The 17185-nt window shown below is 38.5% G+C and overlaps 1 protein-coding gene across 3 annotated transcripts in view; it reads right to left on the reverse strand.

Annotated features, from left to right (window-relative positions):
- DYM (dymeclin) overlaps nt 1-17185 on the reverse strand; it is a 226699-nt gene that overhangs the window by 182309 nt on the left and 27205 nt on the right. For all 3 annotated transcript variants that reach the window (XM_074855441.1, XM_074855439.1, XM_074855442.1), the window contains one exon: nt 11539-11611. In XM_074855441.1, the coding sequence (XP_074711542.1) occupies nt 11539-11611 (73 nt within the window). The remainder of the gene's footprint in view (nt 1-11538; nt 11612-17185) is intronic.

Below are 17185 nucleotides of genomic sequence, written 5' to 3' on the forward strand. Positions count from 1 at the left end.
AGTTTTCTTTGTTATAATGTCACCTTCCAAAAATTACATTCTTAAAACAAGTATAAACATAAAACTAAGTGCTCTTTCAAATAATGACACCTTAAAAACTGCAGTGCAATTTCTCTTGAAACACGATAACCAAAGAAAAGACTGGCTGGAGTAAAATTCCTCATTAATCTCAGGATCAGAACTTGTGGTCTTTACCAAAATGAACTGGATTGCATTTAGAAGAAGTCAGTTTGATTTTTAGCACCCTCAAATACTTTAATATTCTCAAGTGGGTTGCTAGAAATACTGTAAATAACACAGGTTACTGTAAAGCATGAGAAGAGTTTCATTTCACTGTGTATAGACAGCTTAAGTTAAGCTCTTCTGCAGTAGCTCTAGGCCAGAGTTTCTGAGCAAAGACAGTGCTAGTTACTTGCTCCAAGTCAAGAGCAAATTGGAATCACAATTTCCTGGATTGCAGTCCACACAACTGTACTACCTCCAACACAAAAATGTTTTTGAAAGTGAAGGTTATGCAAACTCACTGTTTTGATTTTCTCTGACATAGCTGAAGTATTTGAATACGTACATTTTAAGTCACAGGTCAGGAAGGGACGTACTGCTTGAATAACATTCTTCCTTAAAATCATGAAGTACATCTTAATTACTTCTAGTTTTTGTGAGTTACCTGACTTCTTGCCCACTACTGAGGAAGTTAGCCAGTGCAAATGCTGATAATTAGATCAGGCCAGAGGTTACACTGTGATCTGGTTCCACTGCAAATTCACCTCACCCAGAAACAAGGCTGAGCTAGAAACAGCTCCCACTCCCTCTCCAAAACAGTGATGCTTTGCAATCCACTACCCACGTTTGTCCCAGGTAAAGCAAGGAGGACCAATATATAATCAAATACTACAGGTTTAGCCACCAGCAAAAAAAAATAATTTTTCTATCAAAATAAAAACAACAGCTGGGAAAAAAAACTTTTTAGTTATAGAAGAAAAAAAAGTCAGAAGCTTATCATTACCAAGGCTGAGAATATAAGAACAATGTCTGTAACCCCGAGCTGATGAATGAAAAGGCTAACTTCAAGACACACTACAACATCCACTGGATCGCTGCTGAGAGGAAACAAATTTTAGGGTCTACTACACTTTTTCTCCATTTCAATCATTCATTCATTTATTTTTATGACAAACCATACAAGTGGTATAGCAAATCTGAGAAGACATTACAAAATTCTCTTCTATTTCTGTAAGACTCAGTGTAAAGAAATAAAGAGGTTACAGTAACGTAGTAATTTCTTTAAAAAAAAAATCTGCTTTCAATACACTTATATAACTCTGAAAGAAAAAAACAGAAAGAAAGATAAATTCATGCAGCTCTTGTTAGTGAGTTGTTCCAATTTTCTTGCTCTTCAACACCCAGTTAGGGCACATTTAACTGCAGAAATATTCCACTCAGCCTGTAGAATCTGTTCAAATTAAATTTGCTCTGACATAAACACAACCAGAGTCCTGATATCTGGGGTAACCTCTCTGCTACAGTCACCCTTAATTTATCAGCACAAGGATAAAACTCCAGAGCACAATTATTTTCACCACCAAGGGTCAAATGTAGTTTTCTGAAACTCAAGCATTTCTAAAGGGTCACAAGAACTACCAGGAACCTCTTTTAACTTCAAAGAAAATACTGTTTATTTATATTGAGAGACTACAGAATAGGGGGGGTTGGTCTTCAATCTTTTAAATTTTTTTTTTATTCAAAGCTATCAGTCATATAGAATGACTTTACATGGAATTTATGCTGATCTCCAACTTCCTCTGAAAACTGTTTGCTTGCAGATAAGGAGGAAACTAGAAATAATGAACTCATGTATCAATCACATGTCAAAATTATTTAGCTATTTATTTCAGAAAACCAGAACTGCATTATGTTCTGAGTTTCTGTGGGGTTTTTTTCCCCTTCCCAAGTGTCTTATAAAACAAATAAAAAATCCACAGAACACAGATAAAGTTCATGTCCCATGTAAATGGACTTCATAGAGCAATGTACCAAAGCATACACAGGTCTTTTTCAATTTTTTTTGTTTCTTCTGTTTTTTCTCTTTTGGAGATTTCAGTAGTTATTCTCACTTAATTTTACCCTCTTTTTCTCTCTCTCCTTCCCCCTGGAGGATATAGTCCCCTATCAGGTAGACAAGCTAACAGATATTATTCTTTTGACCCTCTCAGGATGTTCTTCTTTCACGAGGGAACAACCCTCTTTCATGAGGGAACAATCTGGCATAGACTGAACTGTAGAAATCATGGCAAATGTTTCTCTCCTGGAAGTAGCTGTCCTCCTTGGTATCACGTTTCTTACACAGTGACACAAAGCAAGCGCCTGTTTCTTTAACCAGATGGAATAGGTCCAGGTTCTTGCATGTGACACCCAAGTTAAAATTGATTTCTGGCAACAAACCTTATATATACACATTTAGTCCCTAAAGCAAAGACACATCATATGTACCCACGATTATCTTAAATTAAAAATTCTTCAGAGAATGACGACTTGAGCTCCAGAATGCACGATTTCTAGATGCTAGCATAACATACAAATGTGTGCATGTATTTAACACACATTTTAGTATCTGCATTTCATATGTTGATACATTAATGGATTCCTTCCAAAAGCAATGATACCAGACCATTTCAATGAAAGCTTTTAAATTAAATCACCATGTACAATTTGTATTACAGTAATCTTTAGACAACAACTTACTAAAATCAAATGACAAAAATTCTAATAAGTCAGTGGCACTTTCCATCTTAATCCCTTTGGTCAGGTAGACAGCAGAGATCCTGGGCTCCTCTGAGAGACCTTTGGCCATGGGAGTACCACTTTACAGCAGCACTGCATTTAGACTTAAAAGAAGTCTTGCTTTAGAAGAAATTGGTAGAGTAACTAATTCTTCCAGGATACAAACTGGAAAGGATATCAATTCCATCTGGTCTTTCATCAAGAACATACATTTTTATTGATTTATTTATTAGTTGTGGTGGAAGACTTATGAATTCCAGAGCTATCAACCTTCAGGCATTTGAGGCTGGAGAGCCACACCAGAACATTTATCTGCATCTCACACCCTCACAAGCCTTTGTCTGCTTGAACTGGACCAAGATTTCACCTTGCCCTTTTACAGACACTTATTTCAAATATATCACCATGCTGATATGCACTTGAAAAGTTCCAAATGGCTGAGAAAGAGGTCTGTGGTCAAAACAGTAATCTTTAACAAAAATAAAAGATCTTCTTTGTGGTAGAAAGAGGGAAAGAGCACACACAAGGAACCAGTTAAGGCAATCCACCTGAGCAATAACTCTTCCAACTGCAATAGTTTGAATACTTGCCTTTACTTGCTCGCACCCACAGGCAAGTGCTCACATTAAATGGTACCACATAGCAAACAGAAGCCACACCACTACGTTTCAAAGCAGATTTCTTCTGAGCTACAAAGAAAATGACGGAGTCTCAAGCAGACCAAAACGTGAAGATCATAATAGCAACATCATCTGTCGTCATAAGCCTGTGGGGAAAATACAAAACCCAAAATACTCCTGTCTACTCCTGCAGACTCAAGTAAAAGCAATAGGAGCAGTTCACAGGAGTCTGATGCTACCAGTAGCTTATCTATCTAAACTGGTAAGGGGAGAGGTATTGGGGTAGCTACTGTTTCCAAATGATGCAGTCACCCCCCACAGAACAAGAACTATGGTACTGTTAAAACCTCAGCTCCCCAGTGTCCTAGCATCTGCTTTTTCCATTCAAAACCATGTGGGTGACCTTGTATCAGTGTCATCTACTGAGAACTTCAACAATCTACCTATGTGTCATCATCCTGCTGCTGCTGCTGGCATCTCTCCAACACCAAGCACTGCTCACAACTGCTCTCTGTGCTCACCACATCATTCAGCTTTCTTCCCTGCCCCCGAGAGGTCTGTGCAAGAGGAACCAAGATGAAACACAGAGGCAATATACAGGAAAAAAATCTCAGCTAGGAGCTCCAATTACCCCTCTGAAGGCACATGCTGTTGTAAACACTTTAATTACTCAATGAAATGCAGCTATTTCTATACCTTAGCACACAGAGGCTGAAAGCTCATAAATGATTTCACACCTACAAACAGCCTGAACAGTCAGAAACAAAACTCTGAATTTCAACTCACACTACACCAAGCCCCCTCCCCATTTAAATATTTTCCTGAACTTTCACCCAGCCAGAGCTGTCTACTCTGAGTATTAAAAGGTTAAAAGGTAACTCATTTTCTAATTTAGGAGAGTTGCCAAAAGGGCTGATTCATACAAAAACTCTCAAATCGTACAGGAACCAGGTTTCATTTCCCTGCTTCCTGAGGGCCCACCAGAAAGGTGAAAGAGGAGTCACCACAGAGAATAGGATCAGTTCTGAAAACTGAAAAGCAAGTAGAATATCTGGTTATCAGACTCAGGATACAAGTACAACAACTCAAAGTGAATATAATCTTTCCTCTTGGAATCACTCCTAATTTTACACCCAGTCATGGCACACACGCACCGTGACAGCCGGTAATGCACTACAGTCATTACAGCTGACTCCAAACATTTGGGAGATGTCCCACAGGGGCACCCAAGAAACACCAGCTGGAAGCACAGAGCATCTCTGACATTTCCTGCTGCATCTCCCCCGTGCTGGGTATTCTTGAATGGGAGATAGAATGACAACAAGAAAACCAAAAAAGGTGGAAATACTCTAAAGGGACTGTTTAAAGGATTACAATGACAGTTGGATTCAAGACCCTTTATTCCCAGACCTGCTCCTAAACCATCTGAGACTTCTTAGCTGTGTACATTTTAATTTCACTAGTGTTCAGTTCTTCCCTCTACAGATTAAAAATATTAGAAAAAGTGCCTGACTTTTAAATGTTGCAGAGAGAATCTATATTCTTCTGTATTTACCTTTCACATCAACAAGTCTTGTTAGCAATATCCACTATAAGCAAAAGGCTGCCCAGGGAGGTGGTGGAGTCCCCATCCCTGGAGGTGTTTAAGAGTAGGGTTGACCCAGCGCTGAGGGATCTGGTGTAGTTGGGATCTGTCAGTGCTAGGTTAACGGTTGGACTGGATGATCTTCAAGGTCCTTTCCAACCGAGATGATTCTGTGATTCTGTGACCTTACCTTCCGAACAACAGAACGCAAGAGAGCCATCTAAATACCCATAAAAATGCACTGGGCTTGTGCAGCTTTCAACCCCCAAGGAGAAGACAGCCAAAGAGATGTCGACCCAGGTCCTCAAAAAGCTACCTTAGAGCATTCCAGAGATCTGAACAGAGCCAGACCACAGGAATCACATCCTGTGTTACAGCCGTGCAGCCTGCGTGAAAGGCAGACCTGCTCCACAGCCTCAAACATGAGCCACTGGTTTCAAGGCAAAGCCATCTTGATGTAGTGGCAGCAATAACCTCTTTGGTTGTCTAGGCAATGGAGAAAAAAGGCTTATGCCTGTCAGCCAGGTCGCTGTCACTGATTTGAAACAGTCTGCAAACTCTTAAGGTGTCAAAAAGCAGGTGACAAGCAGCTGAACACGAGCCAGCAGTGTGCCCAGGTGGCCAAGAAAGCCAACGGCATCCTGGCTTGGGTTAGAAATAGTGTGACCAGCAGAAGCAGGGAGGTGATAGTCCCCCTGTGCTCTGCACTGGTGAGGCCACACCTGGAGTGTTGTGTCCAGTTTTGGGCACCTCAATACGAGAGAGATCTCGAGGTGCTGGAGCGAGTGCAGAGGAGGGCAATGAAGATGGGGAAGGGCCTGGAGAATAAATCCTGTGAGGAGCCATTGAAGGAGCTGGGACTGCTCAGTGTGAAGAGAAGGCTGAGGGGAGACCTCATCACTCTCTACAGCTCCCTGAAAGGACGTTGTAGAGAGGTTGGTGCTGGTCTCTTCTCACAGGTGATTAGTGACAGAACAAGAGGGAACGGCTTTAAACTGCAACAGGGGAGGTTCAGACTGGACATGAGGAAAAAATGTTTCCCAGAAAGAGTGGTCAGAGAGTGGAATAGGCTGCCCAGGGAGGGGGTGGAGTCCCCATCCCTGGATGTGTTTAAGGGTCGTTTGGATGAGCTGTTGGGGGATGTGGTGTAGGGGAGAACTTTGTAGAGTCAGGCTGATGGCTGGACTCGATGATCCCAAGGGTCTTTTCCAACCTGAATGATTCTGTGAAAGAGATGCGCTTGACGTAAGTGCCTAGCTGTCTTTGCTGCCCAGACCAGAGACCAAACCCAAGTACTAGCAAAGGGGTGTTTTTCAAGATGCATCTAGTATCTTTTGTGAAGACAGGGCTGAAAACCATAACAGAGAAAGCAATTATTAGGAGCCTGAATACACAGTATGATGTATGATAAATCGCAGTACAGACCTCTGATACTATGCTCTGGGATTAGAAAGTCTGTTACAAGTTGAATGTAAAATAAAGCTCACCTAGTGCAAAGACAGGTCCTAGAGAAACACTGATCTAAGTCTAAAAAACTAAATTAGAACAGATTTAGAACAGAAAGAAGAATATGTGACACAGATAAAGATTCTTCTGCTTAGGACCTTTAGACACTTAAGAGGCCACACATCTGCCATCAGAAAAGATAAAAGGATATAAGGGTGATGAAAAAAAATCTTCCAAATAAGTATTTTTATTTGCTAGCCCACAAGGGGCAGCAGCAAATAAAAGTCCCTTTATATTCATCAGATCCCTCCTACACAGAGCACAATAACCTTAAACTTTGAGGGTCTTCAAAATGAAGCAATACAAATCTCTCAGTTTGGATATTTTTGCTAGCTTCAATCTAAGTTTCAACAGATGGAAGTTTCCCTTTGATGATTAGACAAAGTTGCCAAAAATGCTAAAGTTAAATAGCTCTTCAAATTCTGGAGCTACTCAGTCTTGATAAAAGTTTCTTGAATAGTCCATTTTAAAGAAGCACTATTTTGACCTATTGTTTTGAAAGTAAGAAAAAAAATAAAATGCGACACTCCTGAGATAGGAGAAAACAGTTCTTAACCTCTTTGCTGCTCAAAATTAGCATGGCAAAAAGCCTAACATTTCTCATCATCTGTACATGGGATCATTCCTACGTTGCAATAATTCCATAGAGCTTTATAATCAATTCTATCGCCCTTCTTGCTCCTACATTCAACTTTTAAGCTCCCAGGAAATGTAGAAAGCATCCTTAAATGAGTCAAAACATTGTTAACATTTAGATTTGGAAGTAACCAAGATTGCAACCTAAAACAATTGTAACTACAGAAAATAATGGAATGTAGTAGAAATATCAACTAAGTTCTACTGGCACCACAGGGTGCTACTTAACAGTGATGTAACTAGATCACAATATTTCATTTTTCCTCCATATGCATTTATAGTTTTTAATGAAGTGAAAATGTACTGATAACAACCAGATGTTCAGTTATGTTTACCAGCTCTTAACAAGCTGCTGAAAGAAGCCTTTATAATTTAAAGCTTCGGGAGCTCTATCTTGCAACAAAATGTTAGCAATAGCTTCTACATAAAAGTCATACAATTAAATACTGAAGTTGCATCTTTTCGCTGACTATGCAGTTTTAATCATTAAAGTACACACTTGAGTGCTGACATTAACAAAACCAAAGAAAAAGTAGAGTATCCATAACATACCCCAGGGAGCCATAAATCAAACATCAACATACTGTAACACAAGTGTTACAAGGGACTGCATAAGTCTAATTCTTGAAAAGCAATATTGCTGTAGTTTCTATAAAATGTCTTAAAACTAAATGTGAAACTTTTTTTTCTTGGCATTCTGTGCAAGGCAGCTGAGCCTATTTTTCAAAAGGATAATTCAAGATCTTTTTAATAACTCTCAGATACAGAGCCACAATGCTGCCGAGTCCCACGGTCCCTACTACAGCCTGGTTTAGCTATGCTGAGTGTAACTGCCCTAAAGCACATTTGCCTTTCCCAATATAAACTGACTTTGCAAAATAGTTTCTTAAATTCATCGTAGAGGATCCTGAGACACTCCTAGATATGCTTTGCTGTAAATCTCTGCAGCCTTTCCCAACAAAAAAAATCAACACATTTTGGTTCTTCAGTTGAATTTCACAGTAAGGGATGTGGAAAGGTGCGTTACAGACTTACCATTTGTCATGCTCCCCATCTCACCTTCCTTATGAATTTTGAGCTAGACTGTTGTCCTGGTTTAACCAGGATAGGGTTAAGTTTCCCCAGCAGTGGGGGGGAGCTCTAGCCGGGTTATTCAGATACCATTCGGACTCACATCCTGGCAGGTCACATTTTCCTGGCGCGGGAGCGCGGTGCACTCGTGGGCTTCAAACTGCTGTATTTGGTAGCTATTTTGCTCTGTTCATTGCTATCACTATTACTGTTATTGTTATTGTTGTTGTTGGTTGTGTTGCTATTGCATTGTTGTATTAAACCTTTCCTTATTTCAGTCTTGGGGCTTTGTATTTCACTCCCTTTGTGGGGGAGGGGCAGCAGCCGCCATGGTCTCAGACCCCAGCGGGGGCTAAACCACCAGAACTGTCCACCTACATTTTTCAAGTATGTCTCTAGGTTATTTTGTAAGCAGACGTGAGCTTGTTCTGCCAAGGTTTCTCATAGAGCACGCTCAGAGGTGAGAGCAAGCTCTGCCCATGCTCAGGAAAGACTCAAGCCTTCATGAACTCAGAGCCCCTTCGAAGCCCAAACTCCTTACACTTGCTTCTGGTCAGTCTGGAACACCGGTTAAGATTATGTACCTGCCTGCAAAATACCACACACAGGTATCCTATGCTCTCCTCCCAACAGTACCTGTCATCTAACACACATCTTCACAACATAATACTCAACAGTGAAGAATAATATGATCTATGTTATAATCACAAACAGTATCTACACAGCATCATCCATAGCAATGCTGTCCACTTTTCCGTAACACATTTACAAAAAAACCCAAAACAAACCCCCCTCCCAAAACCCATTAAGACATCTGAAGTTATATACAGAGAGGGTAGAAAGAAATATAGTACCTCTGGAGTGTCCTGCTTCCACCAAAAAGCACCTGACATGACATTTAGAACAACTTCAAAAGCAAAGAGTGCCAGAGTGTTGGCACAGGTACCTCTGCTCCTGCATTTTGGACACAGAGATGATCTTCCATGCTTTAAAAATAATCTTAGTATTTCAGTGAAGGAGGAAAAAAAGAAGCTTAAACTGGGGTATAGAGAAGCAATATATTTAGACAGCAGCTGCCAGCTGTATCCACTCCTTCATGAAAATGCATCTACAGAACCCAGGGGACACACTAAATGTGACAAACCTCTGTTAAGGCTACTGAATGCTCCTAACAAAACTTTGCTATTCTGAATGATGTTTCAAAGACAGACTCAGCATGGAGATTTTAATGGTCTGTCACAACAAAAACTTATCTTTAATAGCAGCTTTACAGACATACACTCTGTCAGCAGTGCCACTGTAAGCTGCCAAAGCTGCCTATCCTCTAGCAAGTGATCCTAAATCCTGCCAGAGAAATCATTATGAGTTTGAATATTTCATGTATTCCACTCAATCCATTCCTTTCCAAAATTCACATACTAGGCTTGTAATTTTAATTTATTCCAACTAAAGACAGGAATGAACTACTCCCTTGATACACAGTAGAGAAAGAATTTATAGTGTACATCAGATCAAGGAGAGGGAGGAAAGTAAACTTGCTATTAAAATAATCCAGATCATTCTCCTGAAAAAAATAATTATTACAGTAAACAAAAATGTCTCAACCTTATAACATCTTTATGAAGAACAGAGTTGGATTGTGTATTAGAGAAAGCAAGTTTTTCTGTATCTCCTTTCTCCTACCCTACTTCCCCTTCAATGAAATGGGGATAAAATTGTTAGTTAACACATTATCACACTGTTAAACATGTTATATTGGTAAGCAAGACAATAAAATACAGTTTGGTAAGTGTTAATATCTTACTAACAACTCAATAATATGTTATCTCAGGAAAAATTTAACTAAGAAAACCTATATGACAAAAAAAACCCCAAACCTTCCACATCTAACTCTTATGAATAGTATGTTTCTATATAGCTGAACATTAAAGATCACAGACAGGCTTTATAAATACTTCTCTTTTAATAAGCCATTACCACTGTACTGTATAGTAAACTAAGTGCTTTTAACATTCACACAGAAATAGAGATGCTGACAGGTTCAGTTGTTGAAAAGGGTTAAAAACAATCATGCCTGTAAAACTTTTTCTGCGAGAAAGACAGACTAAATGATATTGAACTCCACACACACATTTGGACTTCCAAGAAAGAATAATAAAACCCTGCAGAATTGATGAACTTGCCCATGTATCGTAGTCCTCTCACCGCTATGTACTTCCTCTAATTTGCTCCAAACAAAACGTGTATCTGTTCCAGGAAGTCCTGACAAGCTTTGTAGAATGACACTCTAAATCATCTAATCACTAATTCATTACACACTACCTAGACAAAACCCTCATGTAATGTTGAGAGCGCTGTATTTAATGAGACCAATGTTTCAAAAACTATTGCATCTCTGTCAGCTTTCCAACCAAAAGAACAATCCAAAGTACAAAACCTAAAGCCTCAGCAGAGCTATATACTACACTATAATAGATAATCTGAAACTCTTTCAAAGCTGTGATGCTTTAATTGGGGCACTACATTTTAGGCAGACTACAATGCAATTTAACACAAAAGATACTGCTAACACTATCTCTGGTAAAGTTTATCTTGGGAAAAAAGAAGTTAAAACTTATCAGGACAAGGGTGGAAAAACATTTTTATTTCCAAAGAACGAAGTAAGTTCTCCTTCATATAATACCGAAGTATGTTTCATGACACGTATCCCAGTGAGATGTGGAATCAACATATCTCAAATACAGCAGATGCATTAAAAAAGCAATGTAAACAAATGTGGAGATGTACAGAAACAGTCCACTTACTCAATTCTCTTCTCTGTTCTTCAGACACCAACTCACTGGTATTTCAGAAATCAGTGTTAAATAACTCATATGACTTATTTAATGCACACACAGTTCAAAAACCAACACAACTACAGAAGAGGAATTTTTGTTTGCACCTTGCTGCATCCACCAGAGATGAAGTGACACCTCCAATGTACCTTTCCCTGTACAATTAGCACAACGATTTCTAGCCAAAAGTTAGTAGTAACTGTCTGTATGCTGACAGAGGTACCTGAAACAAATGTCAAAACTCCTCAAAATAAACCAGGTTAACTTCTGTTGATGGTTTGAACTGGGTGTGAGATGTTCATCATGTACTTCTTCCAATAGAATATTCAGGGCCGGTAGAGGCAGCAGGTTATCATTATCAGTACTGCCCCATCACATGCAGCATTCAAATACAAGTACTTAAACATTATAACCCCATCACTCTAAATTTGATATTCTCTCAAATGCTAAATTCATAGAAAGAAGCCAGAGCAGGAGAGGGGAGAAAGGCAAAAAGCAAACTTACAAGAGGGGAATTTCAACAATGAGCTGGATGAGGCAACACAGCAATTCTTCTATGAGGTCTTCACACTCCGTTCCTGAAATGAAGCATACCAAAGATTTTCTGGATTTTCAAATACCAAAAAAAAGCAAAGATTTAAACACATAGATCCAGACAATCAATATTTTAATTAAGGAACAAAACACCAGAAGATAAATTCTACCTGTTTAAAGAGATAGCATTCTTTCCTGAAATACAAAGCACTTGGGATTACCGCTAGAGAAAATGGTGATGCTTACCCTTCTATATATAAAACAAATAACTAATAATAATTGGATAGATTAAATGAGATGTTGGTATTGTACAAATATGTTAATATTAAGCACATCAAGCCTTACTTTACTACTTAGCTAAGGTCATATTAAATGGCTTTATTACTAACAGTTGAACCGGTCACTAGTGACTTCTCATTGGTCTACAGTTCAAGTCTCCTCTGAAAATTCACTGCACTCTGCATATTTCCCCCCCCCTTTTTTTAATCTCAAGATGAAGAATAAGCAGAGACAGATTGAAAACACAGTTTCATTTGTCTAACATACACTGAACGATATTCTAAACTGTGATCTGTCAAATGCAGCCTACCGTACACATCACTGCTGCTCTTAAGCAATTATATCTACACATTAGTTCATGAATAGACATTTATCTATTGAAGAGGTTTTACACATTTCAATGACAAGATTCATGAATTTCCAAAGTGCATACTAAGTAAGCAGAAATAATTCTCTACTTGTACACAGTGTGACAAAATGCATGGGATGATTAAAAATTATTTTAAAAATGCAACTATTCTAAGCAATAAAACTGGTGGTATTTTACATTACCACTGCAATTTTTAAAAGCAACTATAACAAAAGACTTGCAAGACTTACTGAGGAAAAAGCTTATTAAACTATTTCAAGTTGTCATATAATACTAAAAAAAACAGAAGATAAATCTCTTGGCTCATCAGGATTTTTTTCTGCTTTCAAAATAAAATTATAAAGAGAAACTTAGAGCATAAAGAAGTGGAGGGTTTTATAATGCTGAATGGCCTAAAAGCAAACATAGCTTTTCCCTCTGCATTACAGCACTGCAGCACAATGATTACCCAAATGGTTGTTTATTTTGTATTCAAATAAATACGTCTTGCAATAAACACAACATTACAGCCAGGTTATGACAGTGTTACTCTGTTTAACCCAAGTATGTTCTTAAATCCAGGACTCAATTTTAAGAAGCACACCAGAGGGAATATTCACAATAAAGCAAAATTATTTCTTTCCACAATTGGTTTATTAAAAACACATTAAAAATTGTCACCTAGTGAACTGCACGTTCTAAAGGAAATCAAGTTTTTTATCACGGAAACATGGTTTCCTTTATATAGAATACCCATGAGTAACACAATGTAGCTCCTGTTAGTAAAAAATGAGAACTGCTAGGAGTATTTAACCTTAGACAGAAACCACAGCCAATAATGAAGTCCAGATAATCTAATCTAAAGTAACTTTAGCTATCTGAATCTAGAAAATGCTTATAGAGCAAGCCTGCTACTAGTTTCCAAAAGGTACCCGATTTTTTCTCTTAACAATTGACGAAAGGGAGGAAGAGAGAGGGAAAAAGGATGAAAAAAGTAAGAGTGCATTTTAAGAATATTGTCTCTTCCACTATTCTATTTACACTACTCATTTGAACTTTGTTATTTGAATATAAAAGAGGGCTTTTCCCTCTACACTATATTCAAAATAAAGCAAGAAAATATTGGGTTAGCACAATCACGTAGAATGGAAGATCCTTTCCTGATCTGTTCTCAAACTAGTTTTCATTTTTTAAAAAAAAAGCTTAATTGCTGTAATCAATGTCATTCAGCTACAATAATTAATGTATCCTTTTCCCCACTGGGGCACATGCATTCTTGTTTAATTCTCCTCTTGCCAAGACAATGAGGCGGATGCATGCCAAATCTATAACGTGAGAGAGAGCTATAAACATGGAACACTATGTGTTTTCATAAACAATGCCTTTTTCAATAGCAGGATAAAGACAATACACACAATACTGATTCACATGAATAGATCACATACTTGGATCAAAGACACGTGCAAAGCCTTGGGGAAAATAAGTAAAGGGTGAATCTGTCCAGCTAAGATTAGAGCAGACTTGCAGAGAGGGGAATCATAGGTGCATCTTCTAAACTCTATCACCCTGCAGAAGTAACAGCAAACACACACAGTTTTTAAGAAGTCCAGTTAGCTGCAGCACCATTTTTCATCGGTCATATTTGAGTCCTCAAACATGTGGATTACTTGCATTATGGGTTTTTCAGCTTGGGGGGGGAGGGGGGGGGGTGTGTGTTTGGCTTGGGTTTGGGAATTTTTTTTTTACAGAAGTAATTTTTTTTTTTTTTTTAACTTTTTCAAAGCTACACACATTACAGACACTGGATTAGCAGACACTACACAGGTAAAATGGCTTATCCAGAGGAAAGTATACATGCTAGGAGACTCCACTTTTACTAAAACCAACCCAGCTCCATCCTTGGCCATGATACAGGGTCTAATATAGGCAGCAAAACAGTCTTTCTTCTCAAGAACCTAACTACTACGTCATCACGACCTGATCTGAGCTGCTGTAGCAGCTGGATGTGCGTAATATTAGTAAGATATTCAGGCATAGCAATGTACAGCCCCACCTTCGATGCTACTTGTTTTTCTGCCCTGCTGCTCCCACAGACAGGATAGAACCTGGACATCAGTAATGAAATAATTCATTACTTGTAAAACAGTACCTGAAGCCTCACTTGCCTAATTCAACCAGGGGACTTAAAGCTTCTTCGGGTTTTGTGGTTTGACCTTCAGCTCTGAGGACACTCAAAAGCTCACAATTTTCACTTAAGAGTGTTAATAATGAGTACATAAACTAATTCCATCCCTCATTTCCTTTCTATGATAGCTGAACACTCATTACATCATTTAGGGGTTGAAGTAAATGTATTGTTATTTATTCCCTCCTCTATGTCCTCTTATTTGCTATAATACATCAAATACAGTCCTTAGCTACTTCTCTGTAGAAAATGAATAAAGTTTCCTACTACAGAACAGGGAATAGGTTAAATGAATTGATGGCTTGATTTAGAATACAATACACAACATACAGTCACTTACACCTCTGAATCACAATACAGTTGAAAGACCTTGCAGAAATTATGGGATACAGTGGAAGCCTCACTGAAAGTTGAATGATTTGTGTTAGCAAGACTAACTCCAGCTTCAGATCAGCACATACTGAGTCCAGTTTAGGATGTATTAATCAGGATTTTTTAGCTGAAGCTTAAAGGGTATGGCTTAACTCTCTGTAAGGATTTTCCTACAATCAAAATTGTGCACTATCTCCAAAATTATATACTAATTCCCAATTATGGATGAAGGAGCAAGGTTTGTACTTCCTGGGCTAAAGAACCATCTGAAGACTGTCAAAAGGAACACACTTCTACTAATGGTCTGACTGTTCTTGAAGGAAATCAATGAACAGTGCTGTTAGCAGTGACTTGATCCTGTGCAATTTATTCATTACAACTTTATAATGGTAGGCTACAACATACCCATGCACTCAAACATCTTGCAAAATGAAAAACCTCAGTAATCCAATTTTATGACACAAAGCACAATTGCACAGCTTTCTTCTGAGCTTAAAATACAGTCTAGCAGGGAAAAGCACAAATAGGATATTCAGAAAAAGTGAAAGCATATGAATTGCAAAATCTGGGAGAAGAATTCTTCCAAAGAAGACGGTTATAAAAAATGCTAACTAATGAATAGTAGCTGTGTCATATATAACCTGTCAAAATACAAGACCTACTGCAGAACAGCCAGGGACAAGGATATCTTCCATACATCATTACTACCATACGCTGCACACTTCTGCCCGACCTACCAACTATCACACAGCAGGTGCTGATGCTCTGACTGACTGCAGCTGAGCAGCCTGATGTGCTGACACTGCAGTCGCACACTCTGAGTGCCCAGGTGCTATATTTAAACTCAGAGAACATGGTACTAGGATAAATTCTCTGATGACAAGGAAAAAAAAAAAGTGATATTTATAGATTAAACAGGGAAACAAACACCACCACACAGTGATTTCCAAGGAAGTTTTAAGATGATCCTGAAAAGAACGGTTACCTTTTCTCAGAAGGCTGTGACATTGAACAAGGCATACAAAAACAGAACACAGGAGAGAGAGGTTGTTTATAGTGTTGGTTGGTTGTACTGTTCTTTCCAGTAACTACTCACCAGCCATTAAGAAAATAAGCAAACAGTACTTCAGAATTCAGACACTGTATTAAAGCTTTTATCTATATGGATATTTAATTTACATCATATAATTTATATAATAATGTATTTTATAGTGTTTGTTTTATCATGCTCGCAACTGAAGAATAGAAAAATAATATCAAGCTCCGGTAAATGGAAAGACAGCAAGGACAACTAAGAAGAACTTATAATTTTAAAAAGCATGTTCACCAAAGACAGTGTTCATTTAGTAAACGTACTAATAAATCACAATAACAAGGCATGCTCTAGTTTCCAAAGAATAAAAAATAAAAATTCAAAAAAGCTACACTTGACTTAATTATGAAAACACAAGTAAAAAAAATTTCGATTTTTTCTGCTCACTTTAACAGGCCCCAACACAACAGCAGTTTATTACACTCCATTAATGACACTTCACTTTTCCTGTAGTTAAGAATAAAAGCTATAGAAAGGCATTCACCTTATTGCCACACTCGATACATATTTTAAAAAAAACTATGTGAAGATTTGTTAGGAACCAAAAATTGTGGCTATGTAAACACAGCACATTATGAACCTCAATACCTTGAGGAAGGTCACCAGAACCATCTCCAACTGGAAACCCGAGTCGAAAGCAGCAGCAGACTCGAGCCAGGGCAGAGCGGGGAGGGGCGAGGAGGAGCTCGTTTCCTGCCTCCATCCCCTGCTCTCACCAGCAGACCACACACAATTACCTTCCTAATCAAGAACATCCAGCGAACAATCTGCTCAAAGATAATTGCTAAGTACATTTGCCATCAATATGCACAAAATTATCACTAATAAATGTCACTGTGAATTACAGTCAAGTGCTACTAGACATGGTATAAACCATGAATCAACCCCAGCGACAAGAATCACTTTTCATACCATGCTGCAAAGAGTTCCCAGAGTAAGGAATAAAGATCGCAGGGGTTCAAGCTAACAAAATGTCTCAGCTTTTCCATCCACTCCACTGTGCTACACTATGCCACTGAAGCGAGAGGTGGACAATTTTTTTTAAACCAAGTATAAACCCACGGGCAGTCTGCAGTGATAAGCTTATTATAAGCAGGCGTTACTTTCTAATGCACCAGTTCGCTGACTTCATTCTTGGAGATTATTCATCACAGTTTAAAATACCTTAAACCATTTCAACACGTAGCACAATCTTTTGGCACCAGAAGTCTGACTTCCTTACAGTAACAGCAGGTACCAAGGAGTTAAAGAGATTTTAATGCAGAGTTTTCACTATTCAGTGAGCAAGCAGCTATTAGGCATTCTCAATGCACGTCCTTGCTGGACAGACTGTTGAGGGA

The sequence above is a fragment of the Strix uralensis genome, chromosome Z, assembly GCF_047716275.1.
Source record: "Strix uralensis isolate ZFMK-TIS-50842 chromosome Z, bStrUra1, whole genome shotgun sequence".
Classification (NCBI taxonomy): Eukaryota; Metazoa; Chordata; class Aves; order Strigiformes; family Strigidae; genus Strix; species Strix uralensis.